At 49.2% G+C, this 23,579-nt stretch overlaps 8 protein-coding genes across 8 annotated transcripts; 3 read left to right on the forward strand and 5 right to left on the reverse strand.

The window, feature by feature from the left end:
* Window positions 1-800: 800 nt before the first annotated feature.
* EURHEDRAFT_518789 (KAR9 family protein) lies at window positions 801-5,740 on the forward strand (the record flags this gene model as incomplete). Its single annotated transcript, XM_040786721.1, has 5 exons — window positions 801-982; window positions 1,133-1,407; window positions 1,531-3,803; window positions 4,126-4,129; window positions 5,565-5,740. 5 exons carry the CDS (start codon window positions 801-803, stop codon window positions 5,738-5,740), a joined length of 2,910 nt encoding a protein of 969 aa, XP_040634607.1.
* Window positions 5,741-5,976: 236 nt separating this feature from the next.
* Window positions 5,977-7,425, reverse strand: EURHEDRAFT_416964 (putative HIT finger domain protein). Its single transcript, XM_040783093.1, has 2 exons — window positions 7,139-7,425; window positions 5,977-7,087 (listed from the first exon to the last, which is right to left on the reverse strand). The coding sequence occupies exons 1-2, from the start codon at window positions 7,404-7,406 to the stop codon at window positions 6,453-6,455; spliced, it is 903 nt and encodes a 300-aa protein (XP_040634608.1). The 5' UTR covers window positions 7,407-7,425; the 3' UTR covers window positions 5,977-6,452.
* A 169-nt stretch (window positions 7,426-7,594) lies between these two features.
* EURHEDRAFT_509676 (uncharacterized protein) lies at window positions 7,595-8,409 on the reverse strand (the record flags this gene model as incomplete). The annotated part of the gene is made up of 3 exons (XM_040785922.1): window positions 7,595-7,889; window positions 8,076-8,181; window positions 8,255-8,409. 3 exons carry the CDS (start codon window positions 8,407-8,409, stop codon window positions 7,806-7,808), a joined length of 345 nt encoding a protein of 114 aa, XP_040634609.1. The 3' UTR covers window positions 7,595-7,805.
* A 414-nt stretch (window positions 8,410-8,823) lies between these two features.
* EURHEDRAFT_381535 (cellular morphogenesis regulator DopA) lies at window positions 8,824-14,704 on the reverse strand (the record flags this gene model as incomplete). Its single annotated transcript, XM_040779424.1, has 6 exons — window positions 8,824-10,080; window positions 10,133-11,825; window positions 11,885-14,133; window positions 14,196-14,345; window positions 14,401-14,525; window positions 14,614-14,704. The coding sequence occupies 6 exons, from the start codon at window positions 14,702-14,704 to the stop codon at window positions 8,824-8,826; spliced, it is 5,565 nt and encodes a 1,854-aa protein (XP_040634610.1).
* A 179-nt stretch (window positions 14,705-14,883) lies between these two features.
* EURHEDRAFT_488105 (guanine nucleotide exchange factor MON1) lies at window positions 14,884-17,423 on the forward strand. Its single transcript, XM_040785592.1, has 5 exons — window positions 14,884-15,613; window positions 15,663-16,525; window positions 16,581-16,762; window positions 16,820-17,054; window positions 17,110-17,423. The coding sequence occupies exons 1-5, from the start codon at window positions 15,043-15,045 to the stop codon at window positions 17,116-17,118; spliced, it is 1,860 nt and encodes a 619-aa protein (XP_040634611.1). The 5' UTR covers window positions 14,884-15,042; the 3' UTR covers window positions 17,119-17,423.
* Window positions 17,029-19,440, reverse strand: EURHEDRAFT_509683 (proline iminopeptidase). The gene is made up of 10 exons (XM_040785923.1): window positions 19,072-19,440; window positions 18,775-19,013; window positions 18,447-18,691; window positions 18,298-18,383; window positions 18,080-18,244; window positions 18,009-18,029; window positions 17,817-17,955; window positions 17,669-17,765; window positions 17,110-17,602; window positions 17,029-17,054 (listed from the first exon to the last, which is right to left on the reverse strand). Exons 1-9 carry the CDS (start codon window positions 19,118-19,120, stop codon window positions 17,291-17,293), a joined length of 1,353 nt encoding a protein of 450 aa, XP_040634612.1. The 5' UTR covers window positions 19,121-19,440; the 3' UTR covers window positions 17,029-17,054; window positions 17,110-17,290.
* Window positions 19,441-19,631: 191 nt separating this feature from the next.
* On the forward strand, window positions 19,632-21,149 carry EURHEDRAFT_406495 (pyridoxal phosphate-dependent decarboxylase family protein; the record flags this gene model as incomplete). The annotated part of the gene is made up of 1 exon (XM_040780462.1): window positions 19,632-21,149. The coding sequence occupies one exon, from the start codon at window positions 19,632-19,634 to the stop codon at window positions 21,147-21,149; it is 1,518 nt and encodes a 505-aa protein (XP_040634613.1).
* Window positions 21,150-21,273: 124 nt separating this feature from the next.
* On the reverse strand, window positions 21,274-23,322 carry EURHEDRAFT_466045 (putative Kelch repeats protein; the record flags this gene model as incomplete). The annotated part of the gene is made up of 2 exons (XM_040785066.1): window positions 21,274-22,677; window positions 22,726-23,322. 2 exons carry the CDS (start codon window positions 23,320-23,322, stop codon window positions 21,274-21,276), a joined length of 2,001 nt encoding a protein of 666 aa, XP_040634614.1.
* Window positions 23,323-23,579: the final 257 nt, after the last annotated feature.

The raw sequence follows: 23,579 nt of genomic DNA on the forward strand, positions 1-23,579 counted from the left end.
AAAAGTGTTTGAGATTGAGAGCAGAACATCGGACACGTGCATAGCTATGGTTTGGGCAGGCGGTGTCCCATGTACCCCTGTAATTTCAGGTACGGTAATACAAGTATACAGCTCTCAAAAGGGAAAGACACTAGGAGAGAAGAATGAGGCATCAATCCGAAAGCGAAAGACAAAACGAAACAAGAGGCAAGAAAGATAGTGTGCCAATAATGCCCGGTTAGCTGCATTTCTTTACTGTACAAGTACATACTTTGTAGAATACGCCGGTGGACACGCCGTTAATAGTGGAGTGAAAGCAACGCCCGTGGATTTTCCTCATCAATCTCTCCCTGCTCTCTCTTTCCTCTCTTTTTTCCCTGTTCCTTTCCAATAATTCCCCTCGCTGGTCAGACAATAATTCGTTTCCGGCTTATCATGTAGCCGACTTTCTCTCTTTTCCTGTTCTGGCATACTACTTATTAGTTATCTGCATTTCAACCTGACGACTGGGATCGACCGCCTTTACCGGCTGACTGACGTCTACTGAAAGGGGGGAGCAAAGGATACTACCAGCAAGCCAGAATACTTCCAGAAGACAAGCTGAAGACACACTGTGAAAGAAAGTGAAAGAAAACATCTACATTGGACGACACAGCCAGCATTCCTCAGTCTGCCCTGTTGTTGGTTCATCCAGCCAGGGTGGCCGTGTCGCGTCCCCGATCAATCAATCCTACCTCGGAATACATACTCTTGCAGCAAAGCGACACATACCACACATTCCCTTTTGATAAACAGACTTTTCTTGCGAAACGATAATACCTATGTCCATGCGAAACCTCTTCTCCGGGTCGACTTCCTCCTCTGCGACCGCCAAAACACCCCCTCCTCCGCCTCCTCCTATTCCCACTTCCTCTGCCAGTACCACCACCATTACTGCACCTGCAATAACTCCGACTGCCAACACTTTCACTTCACCGGGTTCCTCACCGTCAACACCCGCCGTGTCAGTGTACTCTCCAGACGATCCTTTTCCTCATCGCATAAAGTCCAAGTCATCCCTGCGCAGTATCCGGAGTCTCGGGAGCAGTCATCACGACGACGACGACCAACAACAGCAACAACCCTGGGAGAGTCCCGACCAGCTTCCTAGCAGTCTTGATAAGACGCTTGTCCGTCCCTCCTTTCTCCGACGTCTATCCCCGGGATTAGCTGCGCGTGTGAAGCAGTTGGACGGGAGTAACAAGTCGGCAGGCTCGTCTCGCAACAACCCTAGCAACATCGGTCGGATTCCTCAACAGCACATTAAGGAGCTAGACAGTCTACACCAGAACTTGTCGGTTAAGATCGAGAGAAGAGGTCGAGCGTGGCCTGGTGCGCCTTCTAACCAGAATATTCAGAATAATCATAATCATAATAAGGGGAAGAAAAGTGTGTCCAGTTTAGGTGATTCGTTGATGGAAGACCCTGTGCACGAACCAAAATCGACGGAAGCCGTATATTCAGAACCAGCAGAATCGCTCCCGCCACCGAGCCCTCGTCTTCCCATCCCAGACCCCGAACCATTAGAAGAAACATCCCCGCCAGCCGTTGACGAGGCTGAACACGGTCCGCCTGCGGCCATGGCTGTGGCTGAGCCTCTACCGGAACCTGTGGCCCCAGAACCAGAACCAAATGGCTCTAACAAGGAGGAACAGACTGATTTCGAAAAGTACATCCAGAGCACTAGCGAAAATGAGACGAAACCTGCCCCTCGGGCTCCTTACAAACACTCCTCCGCCCCATCGTCGAGCGCTTCGTCGAACACGCAGCCATACTTCAACCCCCATGGCCTCCATCGCACGGAATCGATATACTCGTTTTCGAGAGCCTCCTTTAGCAACCAACTTTCCCAACTTACTTCAATCAGTTTACCGCAACCATCGACCCTCGAGACTACTATCATGCAAATACCCAATGCCCCCAAGGCCGTCCGGGCTTTGACGGGAGCATCGGAGCAGATTCAGATTTGGATCAAAAAGGCGTCCGACGTCCTGAGTGGTATGGATGCTGAGGATGACGTGGAATGGGCGGCTGCTGGCGGCCGAGAGGGACTGGATGGCGTTGATAACGCCATTAAGCGGTTTGAAGGCTTGGTTAAAATTTATGTCAAGGCTATTGAAGAGGTGCAGTTACGGGAAGATATCAGCGACGTTGACCCACAGGGCCTGAAGACCATCGTCACGCAAATGGACACCATCTTGCAGAGCTGGGCACAGATCAAGACACGACTAAAGGGCGTCAAGGAACAGGTCGAGCTGGCGATGGAATGGGAGGAGCTGTGGAGCACCGTGCTGGGCGATGTGAGCATGGAAGCTGAGAACCTGAGCCGACTGATTTTCGAAATGGAGGAAAAGCGGCATTGGACCATGTCGGGGGCTGATCAGGAGTCTCACGGTGGGTTGGACATCAACGAACTAGAAACCATCGTGGAGGAAACACCGTCCGGCGGTAACATGGCAACCAACAAACGATTCAGCACAGGTCCGATCTATGCGGGCCCTCCGACCTTGGATACGCCTCTTATCCAGACGCCCCAGGATGACACCAACCATTCCAACCTGATGGCTCTTTTTGCACGAATGCAACCACTGCGCGCGTCTCTGGACTTCCTACCCATGCGGATGTCCATGTTTCAGTCACGGGCAGAAAGGATCTTCCCTAGTGCTTGCGAGGAGTTGGAGGAACGGCGCAAGCAGTTGGAGAACAGCTATAAGGTGCTAGAGGCAGACGCGGAAGCCGTGCGGAAAGAGCTCAGCGAAGATCGATGGATCCTGGTGTTCCGCAATGCTGGTGGCCAGGCGCAGAAGATGTTCGAGTCTGTTGAACGAAGTATCGCTAAACTCCAGGAAAGCTTGGAGGCAGGCGCGCAAACGAACAACCCGACTGGGTTGACGAAACGCATCGAGAACTATGAGGCTAAAAAACTGCACTACGTGTCGGCCATTGAGCGTGTCACTACTATCGTGCAGAAGGGCGTTAGTGATCGACTTACAGTGAACGGGGAGACATTGAGGCTGTTGTCTGATATGAAAGCGAGAACCGATGCGCTGAAAGCAAGCATCAAGGTTATGGACGCAACATTGGAAGACATCAATTTCGTCAGGACGCAGCAATTGCGTGACTCCATCTCGAGTATCGTCACCATGGATAGCCCGGCTACCAACAGTATTCCTGATACCACGCCGGGTAGCTCTCCTGCATCGTCTGTTATTCTTTCCGGAAGTGCAACTACGCCTATGGGCTCCTCCAGCCGACGTGGTAGCTCAGTAGGCAGTGTGGCCCGGACAACCATGTCCAAGGTTCGACGAATGTCCGGACTGCCCCAGCCCGCGCCCACTACGACGGGCAAGAAAACGGCTATTCCCAAGCCTTCGCTTGCGGCGCCCCAGCCTAATTTCGCTGCTACTCCTACTCCTGCGTCGCGCAGGCAATCGCTCCGTCCGACGCCATCACCGTTGAACAACCGTCCGCGTTGGACCAGCAGCACCAACACCAAGGATTTGGACGTCGGCCATACCTACAAGCCCTTATCTAGCATCAACCCTGCGAACCGCAAATCCTCCGCTCCTCCGGGTCGCACCTCGCGACCCTCGTCAACTATCCCATTCAGTCCTTCTCGTCGGGACTTCTCCGCGTCTCCTGTACCGCCTCGCTCTGTGAGCCGCTTCTCTTCCAGATTCTCTCGCAGTCCCGGACGCTCTGAATCCCCCACCCCACGCTCCATCCTCGACCCACCGCCATACAGCAAACTCCGGAAATCCTCTGCTCAATCGGAGGCCGAATATGTTAACGCGCCTCGCAACAGGCAGAGCTTCGCGGGCTCGTTCGCGCGGAGTGTCTCGCGCGACCCTGGCGTCGCGAGACTTAGTAGCCCGACGAAGGGTGATCGACCTGGTACGTCGCTTGGTCATTCGGGGAATCGTCGGATCAGTCTGCTTCCGTTGCCTAAGCCGAGTGGTCGTGACAGTGCCGCAGGGATGCGGAGTAGACAGGAGCAACGTCCGCGATGGCGGTGACCTCACTTTTCTTGGTATATCATTGCCGGTTTTTTGAGTTTGTACTATCTCCTTCTGACTTTTTGTTTGTTATGCATTTTGCATGTGATAGTCCGGTACTTGTTTTTTCTTGTTGTTTGTATTGTTGAGGGACAGAGACCGGTTCACTTGATTCCCCATTTGCATTGTTGGTTAGCGTTGGTTGTTATTGATATTGACATTGATACATTGTATTCTATTGGGACTGTCTTCAATATATTGGTTATTCACTATATCTCCAAAGAACAGTTATTTACAAATGAGATGCCTTGGCTAAACCAACTCTCTCCCAATAATCAACGCATCAACCAATTCCTCACAATTAGCCAGTCGTGCACACCCAGGAACTCGCCCGATGACCTTGAAGCCGAGCTTTTCCCATATTTTGATAGAGGCGGTGTTGTTTTCGAAGACCAGGTTGAAGACGGAGTATTTGTAGCCCTGTTTCTGTTAGTATCCGTGTGATTGAATATAAAGGAGGGAGGTGTAGGTGGACATACCAGTTTCGGCGCGAATTCTAGGTATGTTTCGCCCATGACAATCCCAACACCCTTATTCCTAGCTGCGTTGGTCGTTAGGAATCCCGCATTGCAGACATGCGAACAACGCCCTATCACCAACCCATTAGCATCTCCCCTCAACCAGCCATCAACCAAGATACCACGGGATCAAAACATACCAGGATAATTCGGCTTAATATAAAACGTCCCCAAGCACTCACTCTCCCAATCTCTCCCCTCCATCAGCCCACTTCCCTCTTTATCCTCCCCCAGCAACGCAACAACAGCAAACGTCCCAAACCAATACCCCGTAAACTTCTCCAACTCCAAGGGCTCTTCCATCGGATACGTCGCCCCGCGCTGGATTTCTGCTGAGAACTCGGCATGGAGGTACTTGATTAGATCCTGCGGGAGAGATTCGGGGCCGTTTGTGACTGGGTAGAGGGTTACTGGGGCGTTGGAGGATCTGGGGAGGACTGTATGGCGGGGAGTTAGGAGGGGTGCTTGTGTTTGGGCGGAGGGGGGTGGTGGGATGTGGTTTTGGGGGTCTTCGAGGAGGGCGGGCATAGTGTAGTTTTTTGCTGTGTTGAATTGGATTGAGAGGGTTGAGAATGTTCTGAGAGTGAAATTTGGAAAGTATGATATGGGAGGAAAGAGTTTATATTTGCGATCCGGGGATACTCCGAGGGGTTATCGGCTTATCTTATCAGGGTAAATCAGGATGTAGCTCGTAGGGCGTGGTTTAGGTTGGTTACTGTGGGAACTGGAAGGTGCCGAATCTGGGGCATTTGCTTATCTTGTATGGTACCATGTATGTAGGTATGGTTTGTTTCACTTGGTTTGTTCAGTATGTACGGAGTACATGGTGCAGTGGATGCATGTACAAGTACTGCACAAAGTGTATGCTATGCGTATGCAGGGAATATTTACCTATATGAACGTTCAAAATCATTTTCAGCCTCCCTACCAAAACCAACAAATTCCCAATCCAACCACCATGTTTGAAGAACAGATGTGTCCACCACCACCACCACCACCACTCCCCTCAAATCCATCCACAAAAGTCTCCCCTTACGTTCGAAACCTTTGCTCCGCACCACCCTCCTACCTCTCCCAACCCCCCAAACCAGCCGACCACTCTGTCCCCGCGCCTACAGGCAGATACTTCTTCTACGGCACGTTATCTGATCCTGCTTTACTCGCTGAGATCCTTGGCCTAGATGAGGAACCGATACTCCGGCCCGCGTATGTCGAGGGGTTTGAGTGTAAGCTGTGGGGACAGTATCCGGCATTGGTCTCGTCTGGGTCTGGATCAGGATCTGCTTTGGACTCTAGTTCAGGTTCAGGGTCAAATCCAGGAAGTGTGGTGGAAGGCGCGGCATATCACGTCCAATCCGTGAAACACGCAGAGCGTCTTGCGGAGTACGAGGCGGGGAGTTATCGCGCTAAGGCCTGTCTTATTAGGTATGCGGATGGGAAGGAACTGAGGGAGGAACATGGGTTTTTTTTTGTGTTTGTAGGGGATAGGAGAGATATTAGCGAGGGGAAGTTCGATTTGAGGGTTTGGTTAAAGAGGATGGGGAGGGTTGGTGCTGTGGAGAGGTTGGATGAGAGGAGAGTTGGTGGTGGTACTGGTAGTGGGTGATTCGAGCTCGTAGCTTTTATGATAATGTTGGACTGACAGTGGGAAGGTGAGATTTGCGTACGAATATTAGTTACATACCCCGTACGCCGTGCTCCATAATGTTAAAACTGTTCTTGTAGGATATTGAATGGTACTGAGAATGGCTGTAGATTAAAAATAATGTGAACAAATATGGGTATCATTGAACAAAATAATGGCATGAAAAAAAGAGCCATGTTCTTCGAGCAGATCTCGTCAGGTCATTGCGCATGCCGATTAAAGAAAAGCACCACACCTCGAATCCTCATGCACCTTATAACACCCCAACCCACACATCCGCACATGGCAATTCCGACACCTAATCTTCCCCCAATACCCACATATACAGCAAAAGAACCGTGGCGCCTTTTTCGTCACCGGCGGTCCAGCGCGCGCGGCGTTATAACTTAGCGGCGGTTCGGATAGAAGGGCCTGCATGATGCGTTCTGAGGGCGCGGAGGGGATACGTGAGCGGAGGAGAGGGTCATTATCGTATTCCGAGGCGATTAGGCGTTGCTTTTTCGCCGGGAGTTCTGTTTCTGTTTCTGCGGTAGGTTCGGCGGGTGTGTCTGGTTTCGATGTTTCTGCGGGTGGTTCTGACGGCTGATGTTGTTGTCGTTGCTGCTGTGCAGCAGCGGATTGCTTTCGTTGCTTTGTTGCAGGTTCTGTCTTTGGCGTTGTCAGAGGCGTTGAACTCCTTCGCGCGGAAGGTTTCGTCACTTTGCTACTGATACTAAGACGCGGAGGCGCGTTGCTCGCGGTAGTCTGCGTGGTCTGCGACAAATGTGCCTCTTCATCATCAAGATGATTCCGGAACGTCTTCTGAGATTGCAATATACGCCGCGTATTCGTCGTCGTTTTTCCTCTCGTCCCTATCCGTCGTCAGCCAGCCCATCACAAAAATCCTAGCTCGGTGAACATACCCCTCCCCGCTGGCTCCTTCTGCTTCACCGGAACTGCAATCTGCACATCCCTATGATTCTCGCGATCCAACTCCGCCAAGTGTCTTATAATCGCATTATTTTCCCTCGACGAGAGATCGCCACGACCGCCTGGGTCCCGGATTCCTCGCTTTCTGCCGATCGCCGGCGTGATGGCTGCTTTTGCGGGGTCGAAGCCTCTATCGGGTACGTAGGTCCATCCTGGTGTGATGTGGGATGTTGAGTTGGGGAGGAGTTCTATGTGGTACATTGTGATTTGTGTTGTCAAATGAAGAGTCGTTGGTCGTCTGAAAAGGCGTTGGGATGGACAGGAACCGCGAAAAATGAGCTTAGTAAGCACTCCGCGTCAGGTGTTGTTTGTGTTGTTTGCAACACGGGGAAATGACGCAGTTGTCGGAGCTTGAGGGAGCTTTTTTACGTGCTGCATTGAGCTGGATTGGACAGGTTAGAGATGTCAATTCAATTAATACGCTAGCATTGAACTGGTTATATAACAGGAATATCACCGCTTCAATAATTCGCGAATATAGGCAGACAAAGTAGCGCTGCTGGTTAAATCTCAGTGAACTCAGGCAAACAGAAGAGAAAACCCCCCCGAGAAAAGACAGAAGATAAACAAGAGATAAATTAAAGTCGAATAGTTATACAATCACTTCTTCTTCTGCAGTCCGTCCACCTTGGTTTCGAGCTCCACAACGTAGGACTGGAGCTGTTGCGTGGCCAATTGGAGAGCCTGTGTTTCAAAGCGCGGGAGCACTGGTTAGTCTTGCTTGCACTCCGACAAGGGGTTTTGGGTAATGCTTTGAATGTGAAGAGAGATGAGGAAGAAAAGCTTCCGTAGTTCAGAAGACTGGGCACCCTCTATCCCAGAATAAAAATGACAGCAACAAAAGGACCGCAAGAAAAGGGGAGAACATACATAGATGTCCTCCGACAGCATCTCATTAGCCGTCCGATACTCTTGCAAGATGTAATAATAAACAAGCGTTCCGGCAGTCACAGATCCAGCAAGAAAGCCCAGCACCCTGTACAACCGTTAGCATCTAAGAGTAACCAATGAAACAAATCAGAGCTAGAGCATAGAACAGAACATCTTACCCCCCGCGAAAAGCTCCAACAGGCTTTTTAGCCGGCAGCGTCGAGCCCGCATCCTTAAGAGCCGGGGAGGTCGAGAAATATCGCGCCGGAACTGGCACAGACACGGGCTTTGCTGCGGAGCGCAGGAGTGAGAAGATTGGTGTGCGAGGGAACATGTTGGAACTGTACGTAAATAATCAGAATGTGAATATAAGTAAATATAAAGGGAATCCTTCCCGGAGGGACTTACGGTTTGAGAGGTTGGAAGTGAAGTTGAGGAGTATGTAGTTCTTAGACGGGAGTGACGTTGGATGATTTCCGAGCGCTCGGTTGGCCGGGTAAATCCTGGGCCATCCATGGGTCCTTTATCCGCCTGTCAGACCACGACAGCATAGCATGTGATGCATTTATTTTTATTGGAAGCCAAACATGTACAACATAAACAATATATTTGAGAAATTCTGTATACTTTGCGCTAAAGAATAGGCACGAAAGAAGATATCTTGGTCGCAAGGCCTGAACGCCATAATTAAGCACATGCAGCCGAGACTAACTACATCCCTAACTTTCAGATCGTGGAGAATACCTCTTTAATTCGCCATGGTACTCTCATTAAACAAATCTGCTAGCAGATCATCGCGACAAACATCTAGATCCGGATTGCTCATGGTATAAGTACTCTCAAACGCATGGATGCTGAGCCGATCAAAGAAAGGTCGCAGCACACGCTCTACAATTTCGTCCTTTGCTGTCTCCCGGATCCAGTCCGATGTCAGCCAGGGTTCTCGCGTTGAATTGTTGAACTCAGTAGTTTCCACAGGCGATGTTGGGGATGATGTACTTTGAACACCCAGGCTCTGGGAAACTTCGTCGGCGAGAGCGATGGGTTCCCAGCGATCCGGGGGATAAACCGCATCAATTGTATCGGTCACGAACAACCATTCCAGAAGTTGGAAATCGTCGGGGGCCAGGACCAGCATCGTGTCCAGGAGCTTGCAAGCCTGTAGCATTGAGTAGGGGCTGTAAAGCTCTTGGTTCTGTCCCGCTGGTACTGCAGAAAGGGCCTCTTGAAGTTCAGTGTTTATCAACGGCCAAAAGGGAATCAATGTTGTAGTCGATGTCTTGAGCGCCAACGCGCGGAGTACCATGAATATCTCTGCCCTCGTTGCAGAAGAAGGTGACGATGAGCTAGTAGCCGCGAGAAGATCTTCCAGTTTGCGAAGAAGTCCAGGTAGCTCACCAGCGAAGTAGTCGTCATTAGCGCACAAAATGAGCAAAGCAATCCTGCGGAGGTTCAATTGCGCTTTCCTGTCAGCTTCCAGCCGAGCAGCTGATGCTCCCACGCCAAACATGAGGCCCGCTGTGCTGGGCGGAGGAAGACGAGCCAGTAGCTCAGACAGTCGATCCTTGTCCACAATTACCCATTGCCGCAGAAGACTCATCCAGCCATCTTTCACCAAGTCTACCTGGGAACTGAAGAACCGATGGTCGTTAAAGGCATCTGCTATGTCCTTCTTCCATGACTTGGCTGCAGCTGAAACCCTGGCAATATGTTGAAGCAGCACTAATACACTGCGATTTACGTTATTGGGGAAAAGCCGTGAACGCAATATTGGTCCGATGACATTGCTGGATATGCTTGTGGTAGCCGTACTGATACGATCTGAGTCTCCCAGTGTAGTTGTAAATGCGGGCATTGAAATGGCAAGGATGCTCAACATGTCATCCGGCCCGACATTCGTAGCTGAAATACCATCGTAATCCCGCGATATCTTCCTGGCATGACCTGAATCGGTCGAAAATGGCTTACTCGTGAACACTGCGGTAAGAAGGCGCAGCAATACGTCCTGTCGAATGTGTTAGTAGTCTTAAAATGACGCCATACAAGTGAAGACATACCCCGAGCTCCTTTCTCATCCTCCGGTTGTCACCAAAGTTCGTGTTCTCCAGTTTCGTCCCAAGAATGGCCGCGAACTCAACCAAACGTGGAAGAATTTGCCTGTGAGGGAATGGGTTGCTGAGAACATCCCGCAGAAAGGTGGTGCAATCTGCCCAGATCTCATCCAGTACATCGTCGTCAAGCGACCTAGCGTAAGTAACCATAAATGCCGCGAGGTCGTTTTCCGTAATATTGGATGCCAATGCAGATTTACGACTCGGGTCCAGTGCATGAGGATTGGTCCGCGTATAAATGGCATTAAAGATGGCCGGGATGGCAATCTTTGGCCGCGAACCGTCCAACGTGTGAAGCAAATCGAAGATGAGTGATGAATTCCCAGCATCAGATTTGATCCACATCTCCACAAGTGTTTCGAGACATTCAAGCGCCTCTGCTGTGAAAAGGTGCTCCAGAATCCGACGTGACCTGTTCCGCATACGCAGCGAGGTGTATTGGAACGATGCTATGGACTCGGAGTCGTGAGGCGGACCGTTTCGTTCGCTCGCACCCCAAGACCAAATAGAGAAACACAAGCGAACAGCATCTTGGAAGCACAGGAGCACAGTTAGTCTGTTATTCGCGGCACTCGTACGTGTTTGATTTGCGTCTGATGTAAACACTCCAGAAACCATATTCCCGAAGAATCCTTGGGATGCGTCTGGGCTCTTGGTTACTGGAGGATGCGACTCTTCGACAAGCAACCGATCGTGAGCTGTCCCAATACATGTTTCAAGGCCAGTCAATAGCGCAATCGTCACATGTTCAGCCCGGTCTTCCGGCCAAATCTCGGTTTGCTTGAAGGCTACCTGCAGGCTCTCGTAGGAAGATTTTATCTCTTTGCAGAAGCACTCTACCAGCTTCAAAATAATATGGAATATAGAGCTGGAGTAGAGTGGGACGAGAACCTCGCAAAGAAGTAATATCCACTTGTCCAGTATCTCCCGAGAATTTGGGGAACTGATTCCTTTTAGGAGACACTCCATAAGTTGTTGAGGAGGCTGAGGCAAGGCAGGAGCCGAATGCCCTTTGTCTGCCTTGTCACTGGTGAATGACAGTAGCGAAGGACTCGTCAAGTGATCTCGGGAGTTTGTCCTTTGATGTTTTGGTCTTGGAGGGGGTGGCGGTAGGTATGCTTGAGCAAATCGGACCTTCAATGCTGCGAGCAGAGCATCAATGATTGCCCCTTGAACTGCAACACTGCCACCTCTTTCTAGCACAAGAACAAGTTGTTCGACAAGGAAGGTATCAACACCCGAGTCGGCCAGATCTTCAGCACCAGGACCCAATAGAAGCTGACGCATGACAGAAAGGGAGGTTCGTTGTAGTCGTACTTCTTCAGCATTCAAATGTGAGGCCGATGGTCTTTGTCCTCCAACAACTTTGAGGGTAGCATTGAAAATTATCGAATGGACATTCGTGCCTTCGGGATGTTCTTCTGATGATGCGTTATTGCTTTTGTCATCTAGCGTGTGGTGGAGAAGAGCTATCCACGCATTGGGCGAAAGGGCGGATATGATCTTTGAGATAGTCTGGAAGAGATAATTGCATTCTTTGTAGTCATCCGCAGAGACAGCAAGATTCTGTCCTTCAACCGCGTTGTGCGCTGCCCGCAAGAACAGGGCATCGAGATTTGAGATAACAATGCGGACGACCCTTTTTTCCATAGCATATTAGCAAATCATATTTGTTATTCTACCAAGGGGATAACTTACTTGTGTATAGACGGCAGATCCTGAAGCCACATCTGAACCGCTTGGGATGCTTCACTTGCACCTTGGGAAAGCAAATCTAGAATAATGAAGAGAGGTCGCTCCAGCATTGACGAATGATAGGAGAAAGAGGACTTCCCTACATCATTCACCTGCTTCGGAGGGAGTTCATACGTGCCATGGTGACTATGGTTCCAGAGAACAAAATATCGTCCAGCCTGCTCTTCTGACGAAACGTGGTAGGGCAGCGACTGCAATGAACCCACCATTAACGATGTTATTGACGCCTCAACTAAGTGGTCTTGCCACGAGACTGAATGGATGTTCCATAGACAGCGCACCGCTTCGACGTGGAACTTGGGGCTCGATGGCGACAAGAACCGCCAAAGCTGTTTGACGAGAATCGGAACCAAATCTGAGATGTCCTCGTAACTGACATAATAACCTGGTGAGTGGATGAAATATAGACTTGTCAATGCCGATATGACTGAAGAAACAACGGAGAAGGACGCTGGGGTTGTTCCATCCTGGTTCATCTGCATTCTGTTGCAAATGGCCAGGTAAAACCGCCTGTCGTTAAGGGAACGCGACTTGGAAACCTTCTTCAAGAGAGCTATGAGAAGGTTCACTCTTTCCTGTATAGGGAAAATATTGACACGGCTTTCCAGAGAGGATATGGCTAATTCATGGGCTTCTCGAACAATGAGTTCGCTCATTTGCTTGGGAAGGAAAGGCAGCTGTGGAAGATCCAGGCTATTTTTGCTCTTGTTGTAGAAGGTGTGTATCTGATTCAAGACGTCCTTGTGTCCAGCACTGGAAGTTTGTTTGGCGTTTGACACCCTCCTCTCATGCGATGACTTGTTCAAGAAGGCCCGTTCTGTAAGCAGTCCGACCAGATTGTTGATGGTCCCGATCAGTAGGTTTGATGTAGCTTGCCGTTGCTCACGAGTCACCGGGCGATCTTCAGGCAAAGCTGACAACTGGTTCATTTTGACCAGGACAGAGAGCGCCAGTAGAGGAGCATGGACAAGGACCATGTCTTCTTCCCGCACATTAAAGTTTTCCAGTATGAAGTTCGCAAGTTTCAGGTTGTCTAAGACCTTGTCTTGCTTACTTCCCAGATCGCCGGCTTTCCAGTCAACAAGTTCGAGTAGTTCAGAGAAGATGGTACCGCTTTCGACTCCATCAAAAAACGCGCTAGCACTGCGGAAGACTTCGTCGAACTGCTCTTTGGGTGCCGTTGTCTCGAAGGCCTGCACATTTTTCATGATGGGAAGGAAAACTGTTGGAACAATGTACCCACCAACTTCCCACCGATCCATTAATGAAAGTGACATTCGAAAGGGCCTTGACCGTTCAGATGGCAAATGCAGGTCCTGCTCAATCGTCTCCAAAAGGCCTTTAGCTAAAGACTGTAGTCCAAAACGATTAAAGTATTCTGATTGGGTGATCTCGCGGCTATCGGGGCCTTGCTTAGGGTTACCTGATGTCAAATTGAGGCCTTCAAATGACGACCGTTCATTTGCAGGCTCTGGTCCTAGAAGCCAGGCCCATAGTCTCCGGTTCAAACTCATGTCACGCCGCGCAACAACGCCAACAGCTGCAATGATTAATCGCTGAAGATCATCTTTCGTAATCCGCAACTGCAATATTGGTGAGCTTAATGGAAGGTGAGTCACCAACAGGTCGAGGAAATTTCGCTGGACGAGTACTTGTTCATCAGACAAGCCGGATGCGAAACATCGAATCAACAAGCCGGGTTCCGGGTGAATAACAGAATTGGCTGCAGCGAGCATGTCCGGGGACATGTCAATGGAATCCCCCATTTCCGCCACACTGGGCCTGCGGCCAGTCACGCCTAGTTTGGGCAAATAACGGTTCAGATAAGCCAGAACACCGGACCGTCTGCTGGGACTAGTGATCGATGCAAGGAAAAGACATTGCCAGAAATACTGGCCGCTAACCCCTGTTTCCACCCCGGCTTTCTGTGTATGCATTTGACCAGCAGCGTCGCGGAATTTGTTGATAAGCCGTAACGTAGGGTCGAAGTCGTCGCTTGTTTCCTCTTCGAGTCCAGGCAGGAGGGCCAACAGGATTGCCTTTAATGCCGGTCTAATCGCCCATGGTTCAAGCGGACACATGTGTGTCTCCACCAAGGAAAGAAACAACGGTCGAACAGTAAGCGAGGCGAACGTTAAGGTGGGCGCGATGCCTGGTAGGTACAGAGGTAGGTCGTGCGATAAGCCTTCGGACTGGTTTGAGACGGAAGTATGTCAGTAGAAGATCTTTTCCGTTATTTCCAGAAGGTTCTCACCTTTATCAACCCAAATACATATGTGTATACTTCAAGCGCCTTCTGGTGTACGCCAGACGGTAGGGTCGGGTTTAAGCATTGGGAGAGCCGCTTCGATACCAACACCTTGTGAGGGACCACCGGTAGTTCAGGAGGGTGTGCTTGCAGCGCCTAAAGAACGAAGAGTGTAAGTGGCGTCCAAAACCTCCAATTGATCGAGTCTCACCTTCAAAAGGCGACTGAGGAATGAGATGTAATCCGCCCATTCCTGCAACGCTGTATCGAACAGCGACAAGGCCCGTTCGACGCTGGATGCATAACGGCGGTAATTCTTGTTTTTCTTCAAGTCATCTGGAGAGACACACAATTGTTAGTTCTTGTCATTATCAAAATAGCCTATACGGCCACAACAACCAAGCGGGGGTAGCTGTTCGCATACCTTCCTTTCCTCGTAGTCGGGAGCGCGTAAGAGAACTGTCGGAGCTGGCGGGAGAAATCGACCTCGGGAACGCGCTGGGATCAAGGCTCATGGTGCCAAACTCGAATCGTCAGTGAAACAAAGGCTAGTGAAAGCGCACCTCAGCATGTTTCGCGCATTTGAGACTGAATGCCTGAGGGGCTGCTTAGTGGTGGTGGACACGAAGCCAGAAAGGCGGCGGAGATGTTCCTATCCGCTCGGGAGCTAGGCTCCCCCGACGTCAACCTATTCATTCAACAATGTTTGCTTTATGCTCCATCAACTTGCAACCAAATAATACTAACTAAGAAGATGCTCGGCCGGAACTGAGTCGCGGAATTGCATGATTGAAGAGAGCAATCTCGCTATCTTGGGACGGGTTCCGATGCATACAATCTAAAACCCGCTACTATGGACCGGCATGTTCAAGGACAGGCATCATCGGGTGACAATGGCGATGACCCGAAGAATAATCCCACGGGGCCACATCCAGGGATATATTCTACCAAATGCAACAGCCAAGACCCCAGTGTGAGCTCTGAGGAGCAACGGCCACCCCTACCACCACGGCCAAATACATTGAACTTGCTAGACGAAAGACAAACGGCGCAATCTAATCTACAAGCCAAGGCGACTACGGCAGTATCTTTAACTGAGATTGAATCACAGCAAATTCCTGACACTGTCCCCAATCGCGGTCTACCGGAGACACTGAGGGCCAGGACGAGTCTCAGCCAAATCGGAAGCTCCAAAGCAAGCGAGACTGGTGACTCCATGAGTATTAGGAGTTCTATTCCAAATACTGACGTTGGTGAAGTTGAAAATGTATTTAATGATTTCATCGCAACGGAGCCTGGGGCAGTTCACCAGGACAGCACCGGTCTGCTCCTGTTCCCCGAGTTCCGGGCCGATGATGTGGAGGACGATTTCGTGAGCGAGTTCGAGTCGGTTGGGGAGGTTGATGAACATGGCGAAAATGAAGGTTTGTACTTTTATCTGAATTCAATATTGACTCATGTTGATCATCGCAGAATTAATCCTTGAGAGATGGAAGGCAAAGAAGAAACACTATCTCATTCTCTCTGCTGCTGGGAAACCCATTTGGACTAGACATGGTGATGGAGGTTTAATATCCACCTATATAGGCGTCATCCAGACTATCATCTCATTCTATGAAGATGCGAAAGATCCCCTGAGCAGTTTCACGGCCGGTGACACGAAATTCCTGGTTCTCACTAAAGGACCATTGTACCTGGTCGCAATTAGCCAGCTCCTGGAAAGCGATAATCAACTTAGGCTCCAACTCGAGGCCCTATACATGCAGATTTTATCAACATTAACTCTCCCGTCCTTAACCCATCTATTCTCCGTCCGCCCATCAACCGACCTAAAACGACCTTTACAAGGAACTGAAAGCCTTCTATCAACATTGGCCGATAGCTTCACCAAAGGTTCTCCCACTACCCTTCTATCCGCATTGGAATGTCTGAAGATCCGCAAGGCGCACAGACAAACCATCAGCAATGCCCTTCTAAAAGCCAAAGTCAATAGCCTGCTCTATGGCTTGGTCGTGGCAGGCGGTCGACTTGTCAGTGTCGTACGTCCTAAGAAACATTCATTACACCCTGGTGACCTGCAGCTCCTGTTCAATATGATTTTCGAAGCAGAGGGCGTCAAGGCTGGCGGTGGTGAAAGCTGGATTCCTGTATGTCTGCCTGGGTTCAACAGTACTGGGTATCTGTACATGTATGTCAGCTTTCTCGACCTTCGTGATGAGACAAGCAACGCTCCGGATGAGGATACGACGAAGGAGGAATCCGTTGCGATTATCTTGATTAGCACGAACAAAGAGAGTTTCTTCGAGTTGCAGGAGATGCGGAATACTCTTGTCGAGGTCGGTACACTTCCCCACTTTCAATGCGAAACGGAAAGATTAATCATGATCACAGCAACTCGAGAAAACCAAAAGCATCAAGATAATTAAAGCCGCTGTCGACAAAGGCCGTCCTAACACCACCGATATCGTCCCCGGAACAGTCCTGCACCACTTTCTTTACAAATCCAAAGCAAACGTTCAATTTACCATGTCCTCCTTTGATCCCGATTTCTCAAGTATCTCACGACGTCGAAGGTTTGCTTTTTCTGTCATGTCCCTTTCTTTCAACATTTTAACTAACCAAGCGCCCAGACTAATGTCCACATACAACAACCTCCATACGAGCATCCATGCTAAGCATACACACGTTAAAGTTCACTACTGCGTTTCCCAGTCCGCGACCTCATTCGCGTGGGTTACACCGATGTTCGAGCTGTACTGCGTTTCTGGTCCGAACGCGAATCGAAATGCGCTTGCGCAGAGCGCGAGCAAGATTGTCCAATGGGTACAGAAGGAGGAGGAGAGGTTGTTCATTATTGGGGGTGCGGTAAGTACATTTACCAGAGTAGGCAATTTTGGACAATGATAGCTGACTGTCATAGATATTCTAGAATAGATTTGTCGGGTGGTTACCATAGCCTTGATTTGCGATTGATTTACGATAAAAACGTCTTCGTTCTATTTCGGTTGGATATAGTGCTGGAATGATTCCACGATTTGCTGATATACTCACCTTTCTCTTGTGATTTTCATACGCCAAGTGTAGCACACCAGATAAAGCCCTTAATCAAGCGAATCATCCCGCAAAGCAAATAACTGACGCATAAGCTCATCCGATTTGCTTCGCAGAGCATCATGATACATAGTGTTCGTGATGAACCGCTTGCAATTATTGATTTTCTGGGCCATGGCATCCGAGTGCTCCAAATGCACGTACATATCATCCACGTAACTAGCCGCGTAGACAGGGACTTCGTTATTGGCCAGCTGATTGTAGTCGTATAGTGCAGACCAGTCTTCTGTGGAGGCAAGGATTTCGGCGACTTCTCTGAGTTGCTTGAGTTCGGTATATGACTCAAACATATCCTTATAGATCTATTGACAAACGTGGTATGAGTGGTCTTTTGTTTCTGACAGGGAAGGAGGGATGTCCTGTCTTACCATCTCGCCAGTGAAGTAGATTTGATCTTTGTTCAGATCAACGTGGAAGTACGGATCTTCGGCCCGCTGTCTGTCTGCTGTCCAGTTCGAGGCTTGTCTTGTTTCTGTTAGCACAATGGGGCTTCTAGTCAGATGAGTGAGCTCCTACCCCTGGCAATAGATGGACTCATGAAGGACAGCATAGATGACATTACTATCAAAGCCACCATATCCATCGATAGCATTAAGAGTCGGGCGGGTCAAAAAGCCAAATATGTTCAGATCGTTCGAAGCGCGGAGAATCAGATCTTTTTGCTTTGTTTAGAAGGGTATCTTAATTGCTCGATAGCGGTGGTCTTACCATGAATACTATCCAGGCCACCTATTCTTTGTTAAACAAGATAACCATACTATGTTGATCGCCGCACTTACCATGCATGCCAAACATGATACCAAGCTGCTGGATTCGCGCAGGCGTGAGTGTCCCAGAAGCCACGGAGACTTGGTTCTCTTGCAGGTGTTGAATGATCTGCTTAACCCGGGCAGCATCTTCAGGGTATTTAGCATAGTAGGCTTTGTTTCTCTCTGTGACCTTTTCTTCGACAAATTAGCTGTACAGTAAAAAGGTCCAGTAGAGTCTTTATACACACCGTAAGTGCGAGAGTAAACTGATTCCGGTTCGTGAACATTTGGAGGCATTCCGCCGCAAAGGAAAGCCTCATTCAACCCTTCTGGGCTATCGTCGTAGGGATACAAATATTAGAGACAATCAATCAACGTTAAAAAGGCAGGCACATACAACATGGAAAGATATGTCACTGCACAGAATCCACCAAAGCTTTGACCGATAACACTCCATCTGCGCTTGTCCTCGGGATAGTCCGCCGTCAGACAACGGCGGATAGCCTCACAGTCACTAACAATATTATCTGCTCGAAATTTCTTCAGGTATTCAGCCTGTTTGATTGCGTTTCCCTGTCGAGCCAGCGTGTCCGCGGTAACGGTTGAGCTGAGTCCGGTGCCGCGCTGATCCAAAAGCAGAACCTATATTCATAGTTAGACATAAGTACCGATCGATTGAACAGAATAAGTTGGCAGTGTTTCCAATAAAGGGAAGGATCTCATACTTGGTAGCCTTTGTCGACAACGGGTCCAATCCAGGCGTAATCTTGCGGGGCACGACATCCCATTCCCGGACCACCTTGAAGATAAACCATCCAAGGCAATTGCTTGTCTCCGTTTCTTTCAGGTTCAGCTGGCTTGCTTGGCCGACGGGCACTGCGCGCAAAGAGTCTTAAAGTGCCCTCGTTTGGCTTGCTGTAGTCGAGTGGGACGTCAAAAAACAGCTCTGCCACGCGGAGCTTTCCTACAGTGGCGTGTCAACATTTACTACTAACAGTGTAAAAAGTATCGCAGACACATACCCGGAACATTGTGGAAGTTTCGTTCGATCAATTTTGCAGCCATGTTCATGTTTCTTCGAGTATATATGTTTTGTTGTTGGTGAGATTCCTCTAGGGGTTGTTCGATGCCGCGGCGCCAAGAGGGACCTTGATGTGTCCACTCCAGGATGAATTGATGAAAAATAGACAATCAAAGTTCAAGTAATAATTGAAGTGAAGAGAGAAATAATAGCGTAATTATCTAGGGTGAAATAGGATGAATGACTGGAACGAGAGTACAGAATACAGCATAATGGGGATATATAACCGAGCGCTGAGCATTCTCATATCGGTTGCCAACTTCTATGTTACTATCAATTCATATTTTGTATAACATGCATAATAATAGGCTCTGTTATCTTCATATAAAATTAAGCTCTTATCTGGTGCCAAAAAATGGCGCGGTGTGCATATATAGTTATATTAAAGCGTGACTCAACCTCTGCACGATTCCTTCGGGAATCTGGTCTCTCTTTCCCACTTCTCGTTTCCATGACAAAGAATCTCTTTGACATCCAAGACTCATACTATCCCAAATCAAGATGGTTGGCAATCATGAATATACCATACAAGGAGGGAAGAGCCTCGAAAGCCTCATACGGAACGCTGCAGTGAGCCGTCATAAGTCAGGGGTCCTGCCTAGTGAAAATGATCTGGAGCATGCCAGAGCCGCTTTACCAAATGCTTTATCCACTGATGGTGTTGGATATGACCAAACAATCAAACATATCATAGACGATCTAGTTCCAGCATTCAACAACAGCAGCCTCTCCTCCAATTACTACGGTTTTGTGACTGGCGGGGTTGCCCCAGCGGCCCTGTTTGCCGACAATATCGTGTCTACGTTTGACCAGAACGTACAAGTACATCTCAAGGAGCACTCAATCGCCACAGACATTGAATATAATGCGCTGGGTTTGCTAGTTGATCTGCTACGGCTGGACCGGCAATCGTGGCATAATGGAACATTTACGACGGGTGCGACGGCCAGTAACATCTTGGGTTTGGGATGTGGACGAGAATTCGTTTTACGAGCAGCAGCGGAAAAGAAGGGGATTTTAGTTGCGAGCGTTGGAGAGTATGGACTGTTTGAAGTGATGCAGGCGGCTGGTCTCTCCGGAGTGCAGGTTCTTTCGACTCTACCCCATTCGTCACTTGCAAAGGCTGCAGCAGCACTGGGAATCGGACGTGTTAATGTAAAAAATGTACCTCTCGAGGGAGATTCTTTACAATTCGATATGAGACAGCTTGATACTGAGCTCGCAAGGTCCGATAAAGTCAGTATCGTCTCCGTGTCATGCGGCGAAGTCAACACAGGACGGTTTGCGACAAATGGCATTGAAGACATGCAGCAGCTGCGCAGACTCTGCGATATGTACGGAGCCTGGTTGCATGTGGACGGAGCCTTTGGAATCCAATGCCGAATCTTTGACGACAGCGCTGAGTTTGCTTCGCTCAAGGCCGGATGTGAGGGGATTGAACTCGCGGACTCAATTGCCGGGGACGGTCACAAAATGCTCAACGTACCCTATGACTGTGGCTTTTTTCTTTGCCGCCATGGAAAGGAGGCCTCAAATGTGTTCCAAAATGCGAACGCGGCCTATCTTGCGTCTGGTGCTACACAGGATATCCAATCTCCTCTGAACATCGGAATCGAGAACTCCAGGCGATTCCGGGCGTTGCCAGTCTATGCATCTCTTCTATCACTTGGGCGCACGGGCTATCAAGACATGCTGCAGAGGCAGATCCGGCTGGCCAGGAAGATAGCAGGGTGGTTGTTCGACCATACCGAGTATACAGTGTTGCCAGAGACAAGCAGTAAGGATGAGCTAGTAGAGCAAACGTATATGATTGTCCTGTTTTGCGCTAAACGAAAGAACTTGAACCGGGAGCTCAGCTCTAAAATCAATGCGACGTTAAGAATGTTCGTGTCTGGAACTGCCTGGCAAGGGAAACCGGCTTGTCGAATCGCCATTGCAAGCTGCATGGTTAATGTGGAGAGGGATTTCGGTCTCGTAACTGATGTTCTAGACAAGATCAGTGCAGAGACAGTATCTTGATTGCATTGTCGAGCATACGTGTACATTCCATAACATCTATATTCAGATTGATGTAGAGCAGCATGCGATCAATGAAAACCTGATTGGATATATACACAAGAAATTCACACGAAAAACTTTTATGTTACCTGCGACGCCCGGCACCACCCATGTTGTCAGCTTTATCAGCCATACTGACCACCTCCCCAATACCAGCCGCTTCCTGTTCATCCTCCAGTGCCATAACCTCTTCTCTACTATCCCACCATTTCTCCTCTGCCATATTGAAAGCATCCTTCCGGAGCTCCTTCACGTTCTTCTCCATCTCTATGCCCTTTTCATTGATAGTGTCAATCAGGATTTTCTGCCACTCTTCAGATGTCCGGGTGAAAAACTCCCGCAAGCTTTCAAAAGGACGAGGAAGGGGTTTGCTATCATTGGCAGATGGCTCTGATTCTTCGACCTCGAGCTGTTCCATTTCACGAGTGGCGGATGGCACTGTCACCTCAGTAGATGCGGGGGAAGCAGCATCAAGCGACATCGCTTCTTCTTCTACATCGCCTTCTTCCTCTTCGTCGTCATCGTCCATATCCTCGTCGCTGTCGTCTTCCTCTTCAAGAAGGTTCCAGTTCTCGGGTTCATTGTAAAAGACCTCTTTGACGCCGTCGAGCTTGACCAGGTCAATCGAGTACATGTCGTTGAAAGTGAATTCCTTGTCCCCCTTTTCAAACATTCCACTGAAGATAAAGAGAGTATCATCCTGGACTGCTAATTGGGCGTTGAACCGCCTGTGAGGCATCTCAAAACGGACGATGGCTTGCTTCTCAGGCTTCTCGGGCTCTTCTTCTTCCGCTGCCTTAGGGGTATCTAATTCGAGTTCATCATCATCGCGAATGCCTCCTTTAACTTCCAATGCTTTGAGGTTCTGCAAAAGTTCCTCCTCATCCGCTTTGCTTCGGTTCTTGGCCTTCATCTGGTTCGCAGCCTGCTTCTTTCCTGGCGCCCTTGGACGCCGCAGGGTAAGCGGGAAGAAACGGTTCCGATCCGTATTCCAGGCGAACATGGAATCAAAGAATTCGCTATCAATCCCCTCCTCACTCATCTCAATATCATAAACACCACCGAACATGATACCACGTCCTTTGTGGTAAGCCATGGTAGACCCTGCTCGCGGTGGATTAGGCGAGTTGGCAGGCTTCTTTCTGCGCTCCCAGCGCACTGTGGGTGGAGTGCTTGCAGAGGCATCCGATTCGGGAGGCGTGATCCGAAGGAACCATGTATCTTGATGCACCATTGGCCTCATGGCCATGCGTTGTGGGGCACCCTTGATCTGTTTGCCTCCAGCAGCGGCCTTCACACGAGAGTAACCACCATACAACACTGCACCGGATTCGTGTGGTAAGAATGAGAAAGATGAACGAGGATCAGGCTTCTGAGTTGGCACAAGATTGAACCAAGTGTATCTAGCACAGTCGTATATCCATAAGTCTTGAAGGTACTTGGTCTGTTGCGAAGTATCCTGGAACCCTCCAAAGAGGATGATGTAGTTCTAGGCAAATTAGCATACATTATGTATCAAAAAAGGCTCCAGACTTACTTTGTAGTAGGTCATTCTGTGACCACTTCGTGCCGGAGGACCCTTTGCCTTGGTCTCAATTCGAGTCCATTCTCTGGTTGCCGTATCAAGGTGCCAAAAATCATTGTAATGATAGAATGTGCCCTGCTTTGGCGAAGAAAACTCTCCCCCGAACATGTATACACCACCAGTATTCCCTCCCCGGCACCAAGCATGACCACTCCGAGGAAGTGGACTATTCGGACTCGTAACCTCTCTCCATTCACCCCGATCAATCAAATAGACAAAAAGATTGTTAAAGAATGTTGCAAATGTCCCATCAAAGTACTCTCCACCATACACCAATAATTCATTCCGGTTGGACGGCGATGCAAGCACCGTCGCAGAAGACCGAGGCGTAGGCGGTCCCGAAACCACTTCTGTGACTTTCAGGAACTTGGCTTGCTCTTCTGCATACTGGGCCAGGATCGCATCAAGATCGGCCTCTTCCACATCACTGTCTGCATCGCCGCGGCCCTTGGTCTTGCCCTTCTTGTCCTTTTTGTCGGCTTTCTTGTTTTGCTTGGCCGCTACTCGTTCCTTGTGTTCGGCGGTCTTCTTTTTGTCTTTTTTACCCATGGTGGTATATCAGTTGGTCTATCTCTAAAATTATTTAGAGATAATGTATTCAATATTGAAGAACTGGTGCGTTGTAGTTTTCTGGAATTGTGGGGTTGGGATTCTATAGAAAAAAAATTTCCCCCGCCGTACAGAATGTCGCCAATTACGCTGATAACAGGATATCAGAGCGCCAATACTGATAGAAAAGCCATTTTATGATCGAAGATTTTCTAAAAAGCAAATTTATACAAAATTTGAGCCATTAAATCCGTATA

This window comes from Aspergillus ruber (assembly GCF_000600275.1).
Source record: "Aspergillus ruber CBS 135680 unplaced genomic scaffold scaffold00041, whole genome shotgun sequence".
In the NCBI taxonomy this organism is placed as follows: Eukaryota; Fungi; Ascomycota; class Eurotiomycetes; order Eurotiales; family Aspergillaceae; genus Aspergillus; species Aspergillus ruber.